Source organism: Mustela nigripes, chromosome 1 (genome assembly GCF_022355385.1).
Source record: "Mustela nigripes isolate SB6536 chromosome 1, MUSNIG.SB6536, whole genome shotgun sequence".
Taxonomy (NCBI): domain Eukaryota; kingdom Metazoa; phylum Chordata; class Mammalia; order Carnivora; family Mustelidae; genus Mustela; species Mustela nigripes.
Genome location: NC_081557.1, coordinates 253067395 through 253081796, shown reverse-complemented (window position 1 = coordinate 253081796; position 14402 = coordinate 253067395). Strand labels below are relative to the sequence as shown.

The window sequence follows — 14402 nt, the reverse complement described above, 5'->3', positions numbered from 1 at the left end:
CTCATAAACTTTCATTTAATCAAGAAAGATGTGTTACATAGGACAGATTTTATATATATGAGAATGAAACAAAATATATTAAAATATATATAAAATTTTACTAAAATATATATAAATGTAATTCCTAAGTAAAATTATCAACATAAAACTAAGACATTTGCAGTTTCTTAAGTTATTTTCATTCCCTTCAGAAGACCAAATCATCAGCATTTTGCTTAATTCTTCATAGAAAATGACAGTAAGAAATTCAATTTGTAGGAAAAAAAACTTCTTTTAATCCTAACAACTATGTTTTCTACAGAAAACAAAACTAATATTTCCCCTTATGAAAAAATAAAATTGAGCCAGACACTAGAATATTGAATTATTTTAAAAGCAAGATTTATATGTATGTATATATGTATGTGTGTGTATATATACATATATTTATATACACACATACCTATATGTATATGGTATGTAGACTTACATGTATATGTGTGCATGTATATATATTGTGTGTATATATATCTAGATAGATAGATAGTAACCAACATCACATTTTCTGTTCTTTTTTACACAGGTGAAACTTAAAAATAATAGCTTTTTTTTCTATTTGTATAGTATATTTTAAATGAACTATCAAGTACATCCTTGGAGTTGGAACAATAAGTTTCTTGCTATTTGAGGAGGTAAGGAGATTTTATTTTCCCTCTAAGCCAAATTATTTTTTCATACAAAGTATAAAAATCAAGTGGCATTCAGGTAGTATAAAACTGTCTATTTTTATATATGTATCTTTTTTTAAAGATTTTATTTATTTATTTGACAGAGAGAGAGCACAAGTAAACAGAGCAGCAGGCAGAGGGAAAGAGAGAGAAGCAGGCTCTCTGCTGAGCAGAGAGCCCCATGTGGGGCTCGATCCAGGACCCTGGAATCATGACCTGAGCTGAAGGCAGCTGCTTAACCAACTGAGCCACCCAGGCGCCCCTATATATGTATCTTTATATGATCATAAATCATATGGATATCCCCTCCTCATTTTGTTCCCTTTCCCCAATAATTCCTTTGCCAATTAGTTTTTCTGTCATTCTATTATTCTTTTCTGAGCCTAAAAACTATTCCTAATCAACTTTTATTCTTAAACATATTAATTTCTCCAAAGTTTCAGAGGGTCTGAGAACTTATCCTACTTACAAGCTAATAATGAGCCTTCCACAACCTCATGAATAGTGACAGAAGACATGATACACCTGGAGAAAGTATTTTATTACTCACAGCACAGCAGACACCACTGGCTTCATATTTGCATCAGTTTCTCTTACCCTTCAGATCCATGAGGTGACACGAAACAACCAAGGTAAATGGTGCACACTAAATGAATTTGTGTTAATACTGTGGCACCTCAGACTTTGGGAACCCTGATACATTATGCTGTAATGAACTGCAAGGAAACATGCCTGACCTTTTCCCCAGAGGGAGATATTATCTTTATTATTCTGCATAGTAAATGAACATATTCTCTGATCCAGAGGGAGATAATACTTTTATCTTTCAAGGTTTTTTGCTACTCAAACTTCTTGAAAATATGGTCTGGGCATAAAGCTCACAAAATATATAGGAATGTGAGTGACCTCCCAACATAACCTTTTCCCTTAAAAAAAAAAAGTATATAATAATAAAAACATTAGCAGTTACCTGGCTTTAACACATATACACACACAGCACACAAATATCTTGTTCTTTTGTCATGTTTAACTTATATTTAGTGCCACTATAAAAATTATGTGGCACAGTACAAAAGAAAGTGCTTTGTAAAATTCAACTTACACAAATGTAATTATCACTCTGTTGTTTATTGTTTAGATCTTCTGTTTCCATTTCACCTAATATTGCCACATAACAAAGGGCATGCCTTCCCTCATAAGATTTTTCTATATTAGAGAAGGGTTCTATATGAGCAAAATGACTTCTGAGACTTAGAGTAACTATAGAAGTATACAAAGTATATGACACTAAAAATATTCCATTATTCCTATTAAACATTTTCATTGTTCCAAATAGTTTATGAAAACTATTAATAAAAAATAATCCTCTATTAATTCCTTTGATTTACAGATAAGGACTAAACTATATTTAGCCAGGACAGCACACCTGATACTGATAAGTAATTTTAAATTTCCCAGCCACTACATTTCAAAAGGCAAAAAGAAATAATAATAACAATCATATTTTATACAAAATATCTAAAAATATTACCATTTAAACATATACTTAATAAAAATTACTAATGAGAAAATTCTCATTCTGTTTCTCATACTAAGTCTTCAAAACCCAGTGTGTATTTTCTAGTTTTAGCACATCTCAGTTCAGATACTATTTTTTATTGGACATAGTCATATCCAATAAAATGTATTTCGAGTTATTCATTTCATCTAATTTTTATTTCAGGGGCTCAATAACCATATGCAACTATTGGTTATCCTACTGGACAATGCAGAGTTAGAAGCTACTGAGGCAGAATTTGTGTTATTTCTCAAGTCGACTTGGTAGATTCCTTCCCACCACGTTCTGTTTTTAAAGGTGTCTCAGATACATGGATTACTAGTTCAGGCCTGGAGAATCCATTTCTAAGAGACTGAATATAAAATATTTGCAAGACAGTGCTGCTAAACACCAGCAAATGGAGGCCAACAGCAACAGGAGTAAACAGAACCTTATCCAGACTCTGAGTGGAAAGAAAGGTATCAGCACTGATAAAAGCAAGGGTACAACTTGAAGAATGTGGCTGACGTATATCAAGAGTGAAGGGAAAGGGCAAAAAAAAGTGATGGGAGAGGCTTTGAATAGGATGCTAAGAGCTAAGAAGATTCTAACTGGTGTAAAGTGGTCTCTTATTGTGCTTTTGATTTGTATTTCCCTGATGGCTAATGATGATGAACATTTTCTCATGTGGCTGTTAGCCATTTGTATGTCTTCCCTGGAGAAGTGTCTATCCATGTCTTCTGCTTATTTCTTGGGGTTTTTTGTTTGTTTGTTTGTTTGTTTGTTTGTTTTGAATGAATTATTTATTTTTGAATGTTGAGTTTGAGAAGCTCTTTATAGATCTTGGATATCAGCCCTTTATCTGTAATGTCATTTGCAATTATCTCCTCTCATTTTGTGAGCTGCCTCTTAGTTTTGTTGACTGTTTCCTTAGCTGTACAGAAGCTTTTTTATATTATTTTATTTTATTTTTTTAAAAGATTTTATTTATTTATCTGGCAGACAGAGATCACAAGGAGACAGAGAGGCAGGCAGAGAGAGAGAGAAGGAGAAGTTTTTTATCTTGCTGAGTTTCCAAAATTTCATTTTTGCTTTTGTTTCCCTTGCCTTTGGAGATGTATCTTGAAAGAAGTTACTGGGGCTGATGTCAAAGAGGTTATTGCCAATGTTGTAGGATTTTGATGGATTCCTGTCTCACATTGAAGTCTTTCATCCATTTTGACTTTACCTTTGTGTATGGTGTAACAGAATGGTCCATTTCATTCTTCTATATGTAGCTGTCCAATTTTCCCAGCACCACTTATTGAAGAGACTGTCTTTTTTCTACCGGATATTTTTTCCTGATTTGTCAAAGATTAGTTGACCATAGAGTTAAGGGTCCATTTCTGGAGCCTCTATTCTGTTACATATATAGACAGAAAACAAACAAGTATTGGTGAGGAAGTGGGGAAAGGGAAACAATCTTACATTCCTGGTAGAAATGCAAACTGATATAGCCACTCTGGAAAATGGTAAGGAGGTTCCTCAAGATGTTAACAATAGACCTACCCTGTGACCAGAAATTGCATTACTAGGGATTTACCCTAAAGATACAGATGTAGTGAAAAGAATGGGCATGTGCACCCCGGTGTTCATAGCGGCAATGTCCACAATAACCAAACTATGGAAGAAGTCTAGATGTCCTTCAACAGATGAATGGATAAAGAAGATGTGGTTCATATATACAATGGAATATTATTCAGCCATCAGAAAGGATGAGTACCCACTATTTGCACCAGCATGGGTGGAGCTAGAAGGGATTATGCTAAATGAAGTCAAGCAGAGAAAGACAATTATCATATTGTTTCACTCATATGTAGAACATAAGCAATAGCACAGAGGAGCACAGGAGAAGGAATGGAAATCTGAAAGGGGAGAAATCAGAAAGGGAGATGAACCATGAGAGACTATGGACCCCAGGTTTCAGAGGACAGGGAGGTAGGGTATCAGGGTGATGGGTATTAAGGAGGGTTTGTGTTATGATGAGCACTGGGTGTTATGCATAACTAATGAATCATTGAACACTACATCAAAAACTAATGGTGTACTATGCAGTGGCGAACTGAATGTAACAAAAAAATGAAATAAAATAAATAAGCAGAGATAAGGAGGTACTAATGAGATGAGATAGGAGATTGACATAAACCTAAGTCATTGCAAGAAAGAAATAATATAAGAATACAAGCATCAGGAAAATTAGAAAGAAATATTTGAATTTGTGAACTCAGTACAACTCCCCAATCCATACACACACAGTCACACACACAGATGGCTGCACACGCATGCACACACACAGAAAATGAATGGAAGATAATTGGATAAGAGCAAAAACTCTAAAAGGAATATAATTAAAACTTTAATATTTTATTTTCTTGAAAGTTGACTACAATAGCTAATATTAGGTTAACATTATAATAATTATAATTCTGTAATAACACTATGTAAATATATTACAGCAAGTAGTGAGCTTAAATAGATTTTAATTGAAAACTGACAAGTCCCATTAATCTCTCATGATATATTATGCTTTGTGTATCTAGATAACAAATTCTGAATATGTGTTATTTTTAACAAAACTAACATAAACGAAGTGTTTAACGTATTAATATGTAGTCTAAGATGAAGCACTCAACATAATTTATCTTTTTAAATTCCTTATTTAGTGATCAACCATTTTCTTTATATACAAAATTTTTCAATTTCCTAGAAGTAGAATGTTAAAGATACATATTGCATGGAAACAATTTTTTTTTTAATTTTTTTTAAAATACTTTTTTAATTTTTTTTTAACTCACTACAAGTAGATTAACACCTGATTTAGCCAATTGTTTAGAAAAAAATGTTTCACGTCCTTTTAAAGATATTTAAGTGAAAGAAACTTAAGATCTGTCAAAAGATACTTTTGAAATGCAAAACTGAGGTTACTCTTTATTTAAGTAAATACCACGAAGTGTAAACACTACAATATGAATATTTTAGCACATATAGCAAGCAGATTTATCAAAACCCTTGGGAAGCATGAACTCCAACCTAATGAGAGAACACTTGCAAAGGATAAAGCATGTGATTTGGAACACTTTGAAAAGAAAACAGATGCAGGGAAATTAGTGCTATATTTTATAGCTACATGATGCAATGAATGTACCATTGATCTGTCAATATCTGTTAATATGATTATACATAAAAGTATATGGAAACCCATGAAAATTGATAATCCTACTAAATGTAATTTTATATATTTTTCTTTTGTTTCTCTGGGCATTTGTATCTTTGTTATATGCTCTCATTTTTCCATTACTTGATTTTGCTTTCTTAAAAAATGTAGTATTTCATGCTATGAGAGCAACTATAGAATAACTTTAAAACATGATGTAAAAATATCTCATTGTTTACAGATGATCTTTCTTAATATTCCTAAATTCGGTTTAAGAGACAATGTATTGACTAAGGATTATTCTCAAAACCACATACTTATGACATTATCTTGTGATGGGAGTACAAAGGAATCCAGAATGTTTTGTTGTAGCTTTTTTACTATGTAACTATGTATCAGACATTTTTCCTGGAGACAGTTCATTAAAAAGGCCTTGGCGGCTGTTTTCTCTCCTTGTGATGGATGTTATGCTCATGTAAAGTGGGAAATAACTGCTATTACTTTTTGTTATGTCCCCTGGAGGTTCTTCTGCTTCAGAAACTCTACTTATTTTGGATTTATCAGTCAGACCTCTCAGATGTGCCATATTTAATTGGGCTACATGGAGGCATCCCTAATAAAATCATACACATTGCTGTGAGCCTCAGGATTTTTTCCCTCTGATTGTCTTTGAATGTGCCATGCTAAAGGAAGACTGTGAAATACAGCAGAGATAACAATACTTTATCATAAAATAACCTTGTTAAATCACAGGACTACTAATAAACTCAATCATCTTCCATATTATTGAGCTACTACTGCCTTCTATGTTGTGCTAATGGGAGGCCCTTCTCATAGCTAACTTTTTATCTTCTTTTCTCTTTTCAATGCCTAATATACAAAGGACTCATTTTTGTCTATTATCTTAGAAATATATGCTTGAAGTCACTGGATACATTCAGGCAGGCAGCTAAGTAATTTATCTTACTCAGGAAAACAACAACAGTAACAACTAAAAAGTAAGTAATAAATCACAAAAAAGTCAAGAAATAAGTTTTTCTTTATTATACTTACCATTATGTTGTTTTTTGCCATTTTTGGGTAGAAAAGCAAAGCTTGCTATGATAGCTAATCAAAGCTGCTTATTCTCCAATACCTATCTAGTCTTTTCAAAACATATAATTTATTTATTATTTTTTTAGACCAATGAGGGACAGAGGGAGAGGGAAAGAGAGAATCTTAAGCAGATTCCATATTCAGAGTAGAGCTGGATGGTAGGCTCAGTTTCATGACCCCGAGATCATGACTTGAGCTGAAATCAAGTGCTAGACATTTAACTGATTGAGTGACCCCAAAACTCTTAGATTATCCCATTCTTTAAAAAAAAAAAAAATAGAGTTGGATGTTTAACTGACTGAGCCACCAAGGTGCCCTTCAAGACATAATATTATTTTATTTTCTCTTAAGCTATAATAACAATAATATATATTTTTATAATAGTATTTCACATACATATTTATTGTACTAATTATTACATGATAAGGATTAGGCTATATTATACACATACATTGTCTCTAATCTTTACTATAGACTTGTAAGGTTTCAGTTGTACTTCAGATAAAGAAAATGAACCTTAAAGAGGTTAAGTGGCTGGCTGGAAGTTTACAAAATGGCTGTTGGGACACTAAAGACACTTCAAATGTAAAGTACTTAATTACTGAAGTGACTAAAACACAAACATTTAAAGGGTAATTTTTTCTAAAAGATATATTGAACATAGCTACATAAAATATAAACTTTATGAGGAGTGCTTGCACCTCTCAGTTGGTTAAGGATCTGACTTCAGTTTAGGTCATGACCTCAAGGTCCTGGGATTGAGCCCTGCATTGGAAATTTCCAATTGGCAGGGATTCTGCTAATCTCTCTGCCTTTCCCCCAACTCATACTCTTTCTCTCTCAAATAAATTCTTTAAAAGTTTAAATCTTCATGAAATTTGCCCACACAATTTAATAAATTGATAGCATTTTCTGAAGTTTTCCACCCAATAAACAGGAAACTATTGAGAATTACAGATTGCTACAACATTTAAACTATGGTTATAAATATGAAATACACTTTTTCTGTGTGCTACTTTGAAATTGGTTCCTCATTTCCGACTTATCTTACTAACTTCGTTTAAATAATAATTACCAGTGAATTCGTAATACTCTAGTCAAATATATTTTTAATATTTCTATGAGGAAAAAAAGAAACTAAAAATCACTCAGACACACCCCAGACTAGGCAGCCACCTGGGATATAATGGGGAAAATATTGTTACTGCACTTCGATTGGGACAAGTAATCATCCTGTTAAAACATTTAAATTACTCTTTTTCTTTTACTTCCAAATACCTTATTTGTATATTGTAACTGTAATTGTAGTTATTGTAATTTATTGTAATATCTCACTAAAAGAATGCTTTTTTAATACAATTAAGAAGGATTTTGGACTTGTGTATTAAGAATAGAGGATATTATATCAAGAAACAAAAAAGTCAAAGCCATAAGCTGTTAATAGTGAGATGATGTCTTTATTCTCCTCTCTAAAATCTCCCTTACACCAGAAACTAATCCAGTAATTCAGTAAGAAAAATGGCATTTCAATGACCTTACTCAGAAGGTTCTTTGATATTGATTCCATCTCAGCCTGAAAACAAGGACACATTCCTACAATATTGGAAGCTTTTGAGTATTTTATATCTCAATGCTTTAGAAAAAAAAGTTATAATATCTCCATAATCCAACTTGATTAGTATTGGGAGGTGTTTATTTAGAGCAGTCTTATATGAGGCTGCTGTGTGAAATAGCACATTCACAATTAACACCAGGTTGGTTTTTCAAACAGGCAGTGATACAATTTTAAGAGTTCCCCAAAGCATTTTAAAGACTGAAAAAACATTTGTGTCATTACAGAGCCATAGTTTAAAGCTTATGAGCTTTCCACCCTACTAAGAAAAGCATTTAAAACAACCCACAGAGGATAGTGTAGGACAAAAATAGGTGGATCTGTAATTACTAGGAGCACTATGGTTTAGCATACAAAATAGGATCACTCCTTTATCTATGAATATTTAATAGCAAAACATATTTTCTTTAATAGTTAGCCACCTGTACTCAGTTTTTTTCTAAGTTTGCCATTCTTTAGAAGTCTTGGCTTTATAATTTCTTTTGCTGTTTGTGAGACAAACTAAGTTAAATCATTTGGTTGCTCTGGATATCTTTTTACATCTCGAGCCATATCTGCTTCTAAGAACAGTGTTTCTGTCTGGGATAAATGTCTCCCCTTCACCAAATGACTGGACCCAAATTCAACTATTTGAATAGAATTTTTCTACTATTATTGCCACAGATCTCCTGATATCTTTTCATCTGGACTCTTGTAATAGCTGTTGGGCCTCTGGTCCCTTCTTCCTTAAATTCACCCCAAGCACTCCAGAGTGTTCTTTATAAAATGCAATTCTGATAAGGTCAAAAGTCACTGTAGTATAAGTATTTAGATTGGGAGTTTAGATTTTGTTGTTTCCTCATATTACCAATGTGTTTTAAACCAACTAAGGCTTAATTTCCACCCTCTATGAATTGAGAATAATAATAATATAGCCTAACCTATAAGACAGTAAAAGGGATTAAGTGTTAGTTCATTACAGCCAGGCAACTTTTAGGTATTCAAAAAAAAATGTTAGTTATTAGTGTTAGTACCATATTTTCAAAATCTTTAAGTCTTCTTTATGGGATGTAGCAGTAAATCAGAGCTTTCTGGATAAAATCTCCACAAATTGGTCTTAATGAAGTTTTCAAAACATCTCACCACAGATAATACATACTAGACATACACACTATGCACGCTGTATTCTTACTCTAATACCGGTTTATATTTTATTTTTTATACAACTATATTGAAACAGAATTCACATACCACAAATTAACACTTCAGAGTGCACCAATGTAGCAATTTTTAGGATATTGACAAATCTGAGTAACCACTACAATGACCGAATTTTAGTACATTCCATCATCCTATTAAAAAAGTCCCATACTCATTGGCAGTCATTCCATTCGCCACTCACTAACCCCCAACTGTCCTTAGCAACTATTAATCTAATCTCTGTCTCTCTGGATTTGCCTTTTTATATGATATATACTACAATATTATATTATACTAATCATTATAATATAATTAATAATACTTAATATTAATATTATAATAAATATATTTTCATTTTTATATAAATAGGACAATGCAAGATCTGGTCTTCTGTTTCTGCTTCTTTCATTTAGTACAATGTTTTCAAGATTTATCCATGTCTTAGCAAGTGTCAATACTAGATCCCCTTTTTATAGCCAAATAATTATCCATCCATTCACCTGTTGATAAACATCTTGATTCTTTCCAGTTTAAGCTATATAATAGTGCCATAAACTAATGTACAAATTTTTATGTGCACATTTATTTTTCTATTGTGGAGGTCTATATACCTAGGGATAGATTTGCAGGGCATGATCAATCCATGCTTAACATTTTGGGGAATCCTCAAACTGTTTTTGCAAGTGGCATGACCATTTTGCCATCCCACCGACAACATAGAAGAGTTACAACATCTCCACCTTCTCCCCACCACTTAGTATTGTTTATCCCTTTTTAGCTTAGCCATCTTAGTGGGGGCAAAGTGATATTAGATTCTGAAATTTTTAACTCACTCTGTGTTCTTATATCTCTGGCCATTTATTCCTGCTGTTCCCTGTTTACAAATCTCCCTTTCTCCTACCTGATCTCTTACTGAGGAGTTGAACTCCTATTTTTCCTTAAAGGCACAGTTAAAAATCCTATATCTGATGAAGCATAATCTAATCTACTAGCAAAAAAAGAAATCACCCTCCACCTACTGCTATAACATATTAATCTGTATTATAACACTTAAAATATTCTGCTGTGTAAGAAATGCAAGTGTTATATTTTTGTGTCCTGCCTCAACAGACTCTAAGATGCTCAGAGGAAAGAATTTTGCTTAACATAGTGTTTTATACATGGAAGACACTTACTGTTCATCAGATTTACATTTGGCCAGTCATTCATTTTGATAACTAAAGAAGTGAACACCCTTTGACTAAGGCATATCAAATGTTTTCCAATGAAGTACTAAGACATAAAAAAATAATGACTATTCTTAGATTATCTAAAGACAAACTGAACTGATATTTCATAATATATGTTAATAATGTGTTTAGCTCTCAGACTCCCTCACTTGATTCCAATTTTCTTCAGGATAGGTATTGTCCCAGTATCTAGAACAATTCCAGAGCCATTTTGTTTACTCAGTCTACTGAATTACAGGGAAATAACAGTTGTAGTTTATGTTTTCTCTCTCAGTAAAGGACAATGATGCAAAGGCTAAAATATCATTTATTCCTTCAGCTTCAGTACTCTCCCAAATTCAAGTATGAGTCAAAACAATGTGTCTTTTTTTTTTTAAAGATTTTATTTACTTATTTGACAGAGAGAGAGAGAGATCATAAGGAGGCAGAGAGGCAGAGTGGGGGGTGGGGGGAAGCAGGATCCCTGCTGAGCAGAGATCCTGCAACGGGGCTCCCGATGGATCCTGCGACGGGGCTCCATCCCAGGATCCTGAGATCACGACCTGCGCCAAAGGCAGAGGCTTAACCCACTGAGCCACCCAGGTAGCTCAACAACAGCAACAAAAAACCAACAATGTGTCTTTGAGAACTACATTAGGCTTCTCATGAAAACTTTGTAGCCACTAGCAAGACTGCCATCCACATATATTCATATTCATGATTCAAATTTCTTTCATCGAGAGAGAAAATAATTGATGATGTATTTTTGACATTGGTTACTGCTTCTACCTTGCACAGTATGGCATGGTCTTGCAGAAATATAACCACAAGAGCCTTGGTCTTCCAATGGGACAGCCTTGTTGTTCTACATCAAATATTCTTCAAGAAGAAATCTGCTTTAGGAAGTTTTCTAATTAATACCTTTCCCTTCCACCCTCAACAATAATGGTTGCTATTATGTATTCATTTCTTACTCCAGGTCAAACATTGTAGTTATTTCTTCATATAAATTACCTCATTTAATATTCACAGAAAACCAAGAGGTAAATAGTATAAATTAGGCAATTACTGTTTACTTAAATAAGTTACTTTATTCTGTATCACCAACACACAGAGTAAAGTAACTTATCCAAAATTTTAGTGGTGAAGCTAGAATTTGAACACAAGAATACCATTTTTTGATGCAGTGAGGTTGCTGGCAGGGTCTTCTCGGTGTCAGGGTTATGGGGAAGGCCCAGCAGAGGAGAATTCCTCAGAGATAGAAGACTGTAATAATGGCGAACCACCCAGGAAGATAATACCAGAAAAGAATTCACTTAGGCAGATCTATAACAGCGGTGCCAGGCTCTGCTTAAACCAAGATAGAGTATGTCTAGCAAGCACTGCTATGAAGACTGAAAATTGTGTGGCCAAAACAAAACTTGCCAATGGCATTTCCAGTATGATTGTGCCCAAGCAACAAAAGCTCTCAGTAAGCTATGAGAAGGAAAAAGAACCATGTGTCAAATATTTTGAGCAGCGGTCAGAGTCTGATCAAGTGGAATTTGTGGAACATCTTATATCCCAAATGTGTCATTACCAACATGGGCACATAAACTCGTATCTTAAACCTATGTTGCAGAGGGATTTCATAACTGCTCTGCCAGCTCGGGGTTTGGATCACATTGCTGAGAACATTCTGTCATACTTGGATGCCAAATCACTATGTGCTGCTGAACTTGTATGTTAAGGAATGGTACCGAGTGACATCTGATGGCATGTTACGGAAGAAGCTCATCGAGAGAATGGTCAGGACAGATTCTCTGTGGCGAGGACTGGCGGAACAAAGAGGGTGGGGACAGTATTTATTCAAAAACAATCCTCCTGATGGGAATGCTCTTCCCAATTCTTTTTCTAGAGCACTTTATCCTAAAATTATACAAGACATTGAGACAATAGAATTTAATTGGAGATGTGGAAGACATTTACGGAGAATCCACTGCCAAAGTGAAACAAGCAATGGGGTTTGCTGTTCGCAGTATGATGATCAAAAGATAGTCAGCGGCCTTCGATAGTCAAGATCTGGGATAAAAGCACGTTGGAACGCAAGCAAATTCTCACAGGCCACACGGGTTCTGTCCTGTGTCTCCCATATGATGTGAGGGTGATCATAACTGCATCATCAGATTCCACAGTCAGAGAATGGGATGTAAATACAGGTGAGATGCTAAACACGCTGACTCACCATTGTGAAGCAGTTCTGCATTCGCATTTCAATAATGGCATGATGGTGATGTGCTCCAAAGACCGTTCCACTGCTGTATGGGATATGGCCTCCCCAACTGACATCACCCTCTGGAGGGTGCTAGTTGGACACCGAGCTGCTGTCAATGTTGTAGATTTTGATGACAAGTACGTCGTTTCTGCATCTGGAGATAGGACTATAAAGGTATGGAACACAAGCACTTGTGAATTTGTGAGGACCTTAAATGGACACCAACGCGGCCTTGCCTGTTGGCAGTACCAAGACAGACTGGTTGTGAGTGGCTCATGTGACAACACTATTAGATTATGGGACATAGAATGTGGTGCATGTTTACGAGTTTTAGAAAACCATGAGGAACTGGTGCGCTGTATTAGATTCAATAACAAGAGAATAGTCAGTGGGGCCTATGATGGAGAATTTAAAGTGTGGGATCTTGTAGCTACTCTGGACCCCCATCTCCTGCAGGGACACTCTGTCTACGGACCCTTGTGGAGCATTCTAGGAGAGTTTTCCGACTCCAGTTTGATGAATTCCAGATTGTCAGTAGTTCACATGATGACACAATCCTCATCTGGGACTTCCTAAACAATCCAGCTGCCCAAGCTGAACCCCTGTGCTCCCCTTCTCGAACATACACCTATATCTCCAGATAAATAATCATACAGTAACCTCATATTTGCCCAGGACTCATTAAAGTTGCGGTATTTGACATAACTGCCAATACCAGGATGAGCAACAACAGTAACTATCAAACTACTACCCACTTCCCCAGACTAGCCGAGGAGTGGGGCTCTGAGACTCCTGTTGGGACACAGTTGGTCTGCAGTCAGCCCAGGAGGGTCTGCTCAGCACAGCTGACTGCTTCCATGCTGCTATCAGAAGATGTCTTTTATCTTTTGTGAATGATTGGAACTTTTAAACCTCCCCTCCCCCCCCTCTTCTCTCTGCAACTGTTTTTCCTCATTTGGTTCCAGACAAAGATGACTTATAAATATATTTAGTGTTTTGCCAAAAAAAAAAAAAAAAAAGAATACCATTTTTCTTGAAAATGCTGCATCTCCCTTTGATTAGTTCCAAATTTCAAAAATGTCCAGAATATGAAATAAAAGCAATGATTCTTAGTTAGAACAACACTACCTTGTCTTCTGTTACTCAGCTCTTCATTCCTCTTCTTATCCACCAATATTACATTTTGTTTTGAAATAGACAATAATTAAATTAACTTTTAAAGCTTTACAGTATAAAATAGGTCAATTGATTATTGTTGGGTTATCTCAAAATTATGGCTAAGAATTACTTAAGATGTTGGAAAAATATTAATGTTATACAGCAAATACAAAAACTTTGAGTAGTATGAAGGACACCTGTATTCTGAGAAATAGAAGTATCTACTAGGTGGTACGCTTTACTTGGAATCATATATTATAATCTGCTCTTTCCAGTCTTGTAGGTGAGAAACTCCTTTGGCTTGATAAAATTCTATAAACTGCTTCACATAGAGTCATTCTAGGAAACATTATTACTGGAAAAGCTAATAAAGCTGGCAATTTTTTTAAAAGATAATATGGCATTCATACACCAGAATTTTTTTCAAGAACTATTATATTAAAATACATCATGGACAGG

General features: G+C 34.5%; 1 protein-coding gene across 1 annotated transcript in view; it reads left to right on the top strand.

Annotated features, from left to right (window-relative positions):
- The window catches only part of LOC132001173 (beta-TrCP-like), a 31848-nt gene extending 18308 nt beyond the window's left edge, over positions 1-13540 (top strand). Inside the window, 4 exon segments of the mRNA XM_059375524.1 lie at positions 11719-12257; positions 12259-12580; positions 12583-13227; positions 13230-13540. Of these exon segments, the coding sequence (XP_059231507.1) occupies positions 11719-12257; positions 12259-12580; positions 12583-13227; positions 13230-13429 (1706 nt within the window). The 3' untranslated portion in view covers positions 13430-13540.
- The last annotated feature ends 862 nt before the right edge of the window (positions 13541-14402 follow it).